Source organism: Bison bison, unplaced genomic scaffold, assembly GCF_000754665.1.
Source record: "Bison bison bison isolate TAMUID 2011002044 unplaced genomic scaffold, Bison_UMD1.0 scf7180017864035, whole genome shotgun sequence".
Classification (NCBI taxonomy): domain Eukaryota; kingdom Metazoa; phylum Chordata; class Mammalia; order Artiodactyla; family Bovidae; genus Bison; species Bison bison.
Window position 1 is genome coordinate 960,952 of NW_011494607.1, and position 8,826 is coordinate 969,777.

The 8,826-nt window shown below is 37.4% G+C and overlaps 1 protein-coding gene across 5 annotated transcripts in view; it reads left to right on the top strand.

Moving 5' to 3' along the window:
• Positions 1-8,556, top strand: part of SAMD3 (sterile alpha motif domain containing 3) — a 44,786-nt gene extending 36,230 nt beyond the window's left edge. For all 5 annotated transcript variants that reach the window (XM_010834630.1, XM_010834631.1, XM_010834629.1 and 2 more), the window contains 4 exons: positions 3,414-3,614; positions 6,875-7,046; positions 7,540-7,622; positions 7,836-8,556. In XM_010834630.1, coding sequence (XP_010832932.1) covers positions 3,414-3,614; positions 6,875-7,046; positions 7,540-7,622; positions 7,836-8,120 — 741 coding nt within the window. In that variant the 3' untranslated portion in view covers positions 8,121-8,556. The remainder of the gene's footprint in view (positions 1-3,413; positions 3,615-6,874; positions 7,047-7,539; positions 7,623-7,835) is intronic.
• Positions 8,557-8,826: the final 270 nt, after the last annotated feature.

Here is an 8,826-nt window from a genome sequence, read left to right on the forward strand (position 1 = left end):
ATGTCTAGCTCTAGGTCAGTGATCACACCATCGTGATTATCTGGGTTGTGAAGATCTTTTTTGTACAGTTCTTCTGTGTATTCTTGCCATCTCTTCTTAATATCTTCTGCTTCTCTTAGGTCCATACCATTTCTGTCCTTTATCGAGCCCATCTTTGCATGAAATGTTCCTTTGGTATCTGTGATTTTCTTGAAGAGATCCCTAGTCTTTCCCATTCTGTTGTTTTCCTCTATTTCTTTGCATTGATCACTGAAGAAGGCTTTCTTATCTCTTCTTGCTATTCTTTGGAACTCTGCATTCAGATGTTTATATCTTTCCTTTTCTCCTTTGCTTTTCGCTTCTCTTCTTTTCACAGCTATTTGTAAGGCCTCCCCAGACAGCCATTTTTCTTTTTTGCATTTCTTTTCTATGGGAATTGTCTTGATTCCTGTCTCCTGTACAATGTCACGAACCTCATTCCATAGTTCATCAGGCACTCTATCTATCAGATCTAGGCCCTTAAATTCAGTACCATTTTTCTTGATTCTGTATATATGCATTAGAATACAAAATTTATCTTTCTCTTTCTGACTTACTTCACTCTATATAGTAGGTTCTAGTTTCATCCACCTCTGACTCAAATGCATTGCTTTTTATGACTGTGTAATATTCCACTGTGTATATGTACCACAACTTCTTCATCCATTCATCTGTTGATGGACATCTAGGTTGCTTCCATGTTCTAGCTATTGTAAATAGTGCTGCAGTGAACAATGGGATACATGTGTCTTTTTCAATTTTTGTTTCCTCAGGGTATATGCCTAGGAGTGGGATTGCTGGATCATATGTGGTTTTATTCCTAGCTTTTTAAGGAATCTCCATACCGTCTTCCATAATGGCTGTATCAATTTACATTCCCACCACAGTGCAAGAGTGTTGCCTTTTCTCCACATCCTCTCCAGCATTTATTGTTTGTACACTTTTTGATGATGGCCATTCTGACTGGTGTGAGGTGATACCTCATTGTAGTTTTGGTTTGCATTTTTCTAATAATGAGCAATGTTGAACATCTTTTCATGTGTTTGTTACCCATCTGTATGTCTTCTTTGGAGAAATGTCTGTTTAGGTACTTTCCCCACTTTTTGATTGGGTTGTTTGTTTTTCTGGTGTGGAGTGGTATGAGCTGCTTGTATATTTTGGAGATTAATTCTTTGTCAGTTGTTTCATTTGGTATTATTTTCTCCCATTCTGAGCGTTGTCTTTTCACCTTGCTTATAGCTTCCTTTGCTGTGCAAAAACTTTTAAGTTTATTCAGGTCCCACTTATTTACTTTGCTTCTATTTCCATTAGTCCAGGAGGTGGGTCATAGAGGATCTTTTTGATTTATGTCATCCAGTGTTCTGCCTATGTTTTCCTCTAATAAGAGTTTTATAGTTTCTGGTCTTACATTTAGGGTTTTATCCATTTTGAGTTTATCTTTGTGTGTGGTGTTAGGAAGTGTTCTAATTTCATTCTTTTACATGTAGCTGTCCAGTTTTCCCAGCACCATTTATTGAAGAGGCTGTCTTTGCCCCATTGTATATTCTTGCCTCCTTTGTCAAAAATAAGGTACCCATAGGTGCAAGGGTTTATTTCTGGGCTTTCTATCTTGTTCCATTGGTCTATATTTCTGTCTTTGTGCCAGCACCATACTGTCTTGATGACTGTAAAATAAGCAAGATCAAAACAGTCCAATAAAGTACAGTAGATTGATCCAGCAAACAAAGGAAATAAAAGATTATATCTACCAGTTAAGAACAACACTAACTAAAGCTCAAACTGGAAAATAAAACTGAAGCAAGGTGCCAAGTGGGGAATAAAGCAATGAAAACAAAACTAACAAATATGTTGAGAGGAAAGGAAAGAAAGAAAGAATAGATATGCAAAGTTAAATAAACTTAGATGAAGAAGATTTATATACATTAAAGATTAATTGCAAAGGGGAAAAGAACAGTAGGAAAAGCAAACAAAGGAATACATGTATAAAAAATAATAATAAGCTTAAAAAATTAAAACTAAAAAAAGAAAAAGAGAAAAAAAGGAAAACTCCTTAGAACTGCAGAAGCCCAATATAGAGGCAGAGGATTATAACAACAATAAAAAATGTGAGAAAAGAAAAAAAAAAAAAAAAACTCAAGAGCTTAATTAGATTTCATAGTGCCAATAAAATCAACAACTACAACAGAGCAGGGGGCAAAGGGGAAAAAAAGAAAAAAGTAAAAAAAAAATCCAAAAGAGTCTACTACACAACAGGTCAAAACATAAGAATAATAAATGTTTTCTTGAGTCACTGCTGTCAGAGTGCTTTCCCTCGCTGGGAGTCCTCACCCTGTGATTGCTCGCTCCACAATCCCAAAACTCCAGCTCCCAGCTGCTGCACCTTCTAGGGAACCTGCCTCCCTGTCCGGGGTATGTATGGCTGCAGCAAGGACTGTTTAATTCTCAATCCATTTAGGCTGCCACAGATCAGCTGTTTCACTCTCAGCCTTAGATGTTTTTCCTCTGACTCAGACGATTGCCTGGATGTGGGGATTGGACCCCTGCTTCAGTTCCTCCACCCACCAAGGGCAGGTCCATCCTAGAAACATTCCTGTTTTTCACCCTAGTTCCTTTGTCCTACCAAGTTTCGCATGGTTCTGCATATTCTTTTCCACTGGTCAGGTACTCCTGTCAGCTCTCAGCTGGTGTTCTGCATCCACTTCTGTGTCTGAAGTTGTATTCCTGATGTATCCGTGGAGAGAGATGCACTACATGTCCACCTATTCCTCTGCCGTCTTGTTCCGCCTGCCTTAGATTTTTTTTTTTTTGCTTTAGATTTTTAATGAGAATACGTGGGGTACCTTTTAGCCACCCCACCTGATCCAAGGTACCCAAATGTATAGGGAATATAATTGACAACTTCATGATTTAGTATCACAATATAGCCACTGTATTTGTTTTGAATTTAGATTATATGGCCTGGTACTATAACTCCAAATAGGCATTTAAAAAGGAAGAATACAAACAATAACAAAACCTTCATTAAAAACTTTATCTCTTTTTAATATTTTGCATTCTAAAATTTAAATGCATAGGAAAAATGACATTCTTATTACATGTTACACTTCTGGATAATCTAGATATCCATGTAAAAGGGTGTGTAGGAAATGAATAGCTCTTAAATCTGTCAAGAGAATAGATTATAACTCCATAGTTGGTAATTAACTATTTGATTTGTTCACAGCATCAAAGATTTGTTCACAGCATTGTCAGCATTTGTTAGTCAAGGTCAAACATAATGCTACATATGAGGGCATTACTGAGTATGTAACAACAGCTCATAATTCAAGTCTTCATGGAGTGTTAAACTGCCACCTGAAACGTGGAACATATGATATTTTGAAAATATTTTGCAGGAGGAAGCTGTTTGTTTAGATCCTGAGGTAGATGAACATATTAACTGGTTCCAGCAAGAATATGTGAAAACAGAAAAGGACTGGAGAGAAATTGATAAGAGGATGAGCCAGACTTTGGAAATAAGAAGAAAGTTGATTGGCGGCAGAACACCTCTGAAGGACATTCTTAAAATGTTTCCTTTCCTGCAGTGCCCTTATCAGGTATCTGTATTTACCTATAATACTCTGATTAGTGTGTTCAAATGGACTTTTCGCTCTTTCTTCTTGGAGCAGTAACAGGACTGTGTAGCAAGATGATGGGTGTGAATCTCAGTAGAATGTGTGGGGTCCAAGGGGCTACAATGAGGAGCATTTGGTAAGAATTTCTGGACTCATTCTGATAACACGCACTGGCTGTCATCAGATGTGAAGAGTTGCCAGTGGTGCCCCAAGGCACCACCCCCCTGCTTTTGGGGACTTTGACAGTGGGAAACATTTTCCCTTTGCACGCATTTAGACAATCAAGATAGTTTATTAGGGTGCTGTTAGCCTGCAGCATTACTTACAATCTATTTCCTTTATCATCCCAAATTATTCCATAAAGTGAAAGTGAAAGTCAGTCATGTCTGACTCTTTGCGATCCCATGGACTGTAGCCTGCCAGGCTCCTCTGTCCATGGAATTCTCCAGGCAAGAATACTGGAGTGGGGAGCCAATTCCCTTCTCCAGGGGATCTTCCCAATCCAGGGATTGAACCCAGTTCTCCCACATTGCAGATAGATTCTTTAAGTGGTCTTAAAATATATGAAGTTTTTATGGGTAAATCAAACATCCTTCCATTTAGTTTATTTAAGGTGGCCATTAAAGGTCCTATTATAATTTTACTGTAATTTTGGCTGTAGTATATAATGAAAGATTCATCAGAGTTTTATCTGAGAACGCATTTCATGAAGGAATGCTATGGGTGCAAGAAACCAAATGAAATGAAAAGTTTTACAGGTTTTTCTTCTCTTCACACCCCGCTCCAAAAAAAAAAAAAAAAATTGAAATAAGAATTTGTCTGAAGTTTTATTTTAATAATAATGTCTATAGAGAACATGTGAATGTTTATTTCATAGCAGGCATGTTCTTAGTGCTTTACATAGATTATTTTAGTTAATTCATTTTCAGCAACCATACCTTATTTATCGCTTGATTCTCTTTCAGTTGCTAGGAACAGCAATATCTGGTAGCCTCTAACTGTTAGAAGAGTATGACAGATTGACACATGTATGAAATATACTTTTAAAGCAAAAATTCTTAAACCAATAGTCTAAAATGTTAGAAAGTGAAAAAATGAAAGTGAAAGCCGCTCAGTCGTGTCTGATTCTTTGTGACCTCATGGACTATACAGACCATGGAATTGTCCAGGCCAGGATACTGGAGTGGGTAGCCTTTCCCTTCTCCAGGGAATCTTCCCAACCCAGGCATTGAACCCAGGTCTCCTGCATTGCAGATGGATTCTTTACCAGCTGAGCCACAGGGGAAGCCCAAGAATGGGTAGCCTATCCCTTCTCTGGTGGGTCTTCCTGACCCAGGGATTGAACCGGGATCTCCTGCAATGCAGGCAGATTCTTTACCAACTGAGCTAAGCATGTTCTAAACATTGTGGTAGTTCCCAAAGTACCTAGCAGAGTACTGTGTGTGAAATACCAGTGAAATACTGATCTTTTTAAATGCTAAATGAGTCAGTAGATGGTTGATTGAGGCAAGAATCATTGGTGAATGCTAAGTCTTTCAGATGAAAATTACAGTAGGAACAAGATATTTACACCAGCTCAAGGGATCGCCCCATAAAATACATTTAACTGTATTTTAATTAATAATTATTACATATATATGAATTAACCTGGAAGATTCCATTTTACCCGAGCAATCAGTTACTATCTTCAATAATGGGACCAACAACCATCCTCCTGATGAAGTGCCAGCATTCTTGCTAAAAAATATGTAAATCATGAAGAAACATCATATGAACCTGGAATGAAGGGGTGTTCTCCCAAGTAATTGGCTTCTACTTTTCAAGTATGTTAAGGAATTTAAGGAAAACTGAGATGCTGTTTCAGACTGAAAGACCAAAGAAACATATCTAAATCTCATGTGTTCCTAGATTAAATCTGAGATTTGTAAAGAGCATGATTGCAACTGGAAAGTTTAAATAGGGTCTGTGGATTAGATTTTCCTGATTTTTATAGTTATGCTGTTGTTCTGCAGGATAGTGTCCTTGTAATTCTTAAGTACAAGGAATAATAATATGCAATGAAGAATTAAGGGTTAAGAGGGCATCCTGTCTACAGCTTATTTTCAAATCAGTCAGAAATGTTAGCCTTGGGCAAAGTTGCATGAAGGCCATTTGTGACCTCTATTTACTCTTTCTGCAACTTTAATGTCAACCTGAAATTCTCTTTTTTTAAAAAAGTTAAAGAAATTCCTAGATTCTGCACCCAAGAAAGTGGACTCTCTACCCTCCTTGTGTTTCACTTCACATCTCCCTGCTCTCTGAGAGTTTCTTTTTAGGGTATTAATACAGATTAGTGCCCACTGAGGGTTGCCTGATAGCAGAGTTGCTATGCCTTTATGAGGACGTGCATTCCAGTTTTCTGACAACTTTCAGACCTAATCTTTGGGCAATTTATGATCCAGCAAAACATTCAAGAAGCAATGAGACCCAGTGGGTAGTATATAACTTTTTTTATGGAGTTTTAGGGAAAGTAATGACTACATAATTCCTTTTAGTGTGGGTGATGAGTTTTATAATGTCACTCTGTCAAAAAAAAAAAAATTGGGAGGGAGTGGTGCTGGAATTCTCCCAAGAGAAGAATTTAGGTGGTCGCAGGAAAAAGTGATTCTGAGTAAAGAGGTTTCCATACAGGTTAACTGGTTTTGCTTTCATCTCGTAATCGAATCTCGTAGATTGTTTTTCATCCTTTATTTCTGTCTGATGTTACAGTGTCTCTAAAGCTCTTTTCCCTTTAGGATAATAGGGTTAGGGATTTTTTTCAAGGTTTGCTTCCTAAAATCGGATAGATTTCTTCTTGTGCTTCTTCCTGGAGTGCCAAAACAACAATGTAGTAAGCAAGTGTAAGATCCTAGAATTTCGGCTGGTGACACAGACAGCCAAAATATTCATTGCATTCATTGAGGACGGATTTCTTTTTTGTTTGCTCTTTCCCCCAATTACTTTGTTACCCTCATTTGCTTGAGTCTGTATCTAGATTTAGTTCTGCATGCTTAGATGTTTGTCATGTCCACTATTTATCTTTTTCTGTTCATTTCAGGCTTCCACTCTTTTCTCCTCCTCTGTCTTACGTCTACTTCTCCACTAAAATTAATCCAATATCTAGTATATAAACTAGCATTCAAAACTTAATGTAATTCTACAGAGTAATTTAATTCCTTGTAGTCCATAGGTTAGCTTCTCTTGTGATCTTTTTCTTTTTTCAGCTCTTCAGAGAATTCCAGCTTCTTACAAGAACAGATATTTGTAAGAAAACAAGGCATATTTTGGAATCCTATTCAGAAAATATACTGACTTCTCTGTCATTGGTGGACAACCCAATCTATATTGCATTGCAAGAAAAGATGAAACAGCATACAGATGAAGACATGTTGAAACGTTAGTAAACCTGGGGGATAGGGTGATCTGGTCTCAGTTACCTGTATAATTTAGGATAATTAGGAAAGCTATATTTTGTAGAATTTAGTGAAAAAATACGTGAGGAAGAAAAAATAATTTCTCAAGTAGAAGGAGCTTAAGAATAGATTTTAAAAGTATACGTGATATAATATTTAGGAAACTAGTAACCTGTTAATTTCATATAGAAGGTAATTTACAGACCACAGGTTAAGTACAATGAAATCATTCTGGCAGATGGACAGAGAGTACAGAAATCTTGCCTCCTCTTGGCTGTAACATGGAGGGCAGAACAGGAGATCTTGAATGTTTACTACATGGGGATGTTGTTTAAAAAAAATATTAGGGGAACTAAGATCTAAGAAAGCTTATTTGTTCTTTAGAAGGTAAGTAACAGCAACCAAAAAACCACACCTTTTAATACTGGCTTTACTTACAACATTTACTTGGACTGTAAATATGTTTGCTTTGACAGATATGAAGATGACAGCCACTTGTTTACTCCTACCAGATGTTTTTGGGGAGGATTCCAGCCTTTTTGTCATTGTGAATGACAAGGTATGCAGTACATCAGTGATCATTGGTTTGATTTTTAATACGATATATTGAAGCAGGATGGTGGCCTATTTTAAAGTTATGTTTTGTCATATTTACAAATATGCTAATTGTAACAAGTGCGTTTATTGTAATATCATGGTTAAATTGAGGCACATTGTATTATTGAGCTATTTTACATACCACAGGGTAGTGACTGTAATCTTTTTTATTCAGGTGCAAGTGTCCACGCCTGTGTTAGAAGTTAAGAACCCTTTCAACATGGATATCTGTGAATTTTCTTTGTATTTAGAAAAAGAGAGACTCACAAAGGTGGATGACTGTATTACAGCTTTGGCTGCTCTCATAGCTTCCTTCCATGTGTTTGGGATTGAGTGTCCAAGAAGACTGTCTCAAACCCTCAACTTCCTAGAGACACTGATTTTTGATGTGCCCAGTCCATATTCTCCTTCTATGAAAGAAAAGGAAAAGGAAGTAGGATTTCAACATCCAGTCACTTAACAGCATGCCAAATATTTAAGCAGAATGGATCTCTGGGGTGGCTGAAACTATTAACCATTGTTTTGATTTAGTAGAGGTAGGTATTAATATTAGAAAAATCATCTTGTCACTGAGATTCAAATGAATATTAATGCCTTCTACCTTTACACTTTGACACAAATTCTTTATTGAAATTCTGTAATAAAATATGACTTAAAGAGCTGTTTATTTCGAGTTTTAAGAAATTCCAATCCAAGTTAACACTTTCAAGGGGGGCATAGTTTTTAAAAGACACTATGCTTCACATTTTCTTAAAATCCTTCAAATTAGGGTATGACTTGAACTTAAGGCAATATGTCCACTTTTGAAAGACTTAATGCCTAGGAGTGCTGAAGAATTGATGCTTCTGAACTGTGGAGCTGGAGACAACTCTTGAGAGTCCCTTGGACTGCAAGGAGATCCAAGCAGTCAATCCTAAAGGAGATCAGTCCTGAATGAATAATCATTGGAAGTGCTGATGTTGACGCTGAAGCTCCAATACTTAAGCCACCTGACGAGAAGAGCCAACTCATTGGAAAAGACCCTGGTGCTGGGAGGGATTGGGGGCAGGAGGAGAAGGGGACGACAGAGGATGAGATGGTTGGATCGCATCACCGACTTGATGGACATGAGTTTGAGTAAGCGCTGGGAGTTGGTGATGGACAGGGAAGCCTGGTGTGCTGCTGTC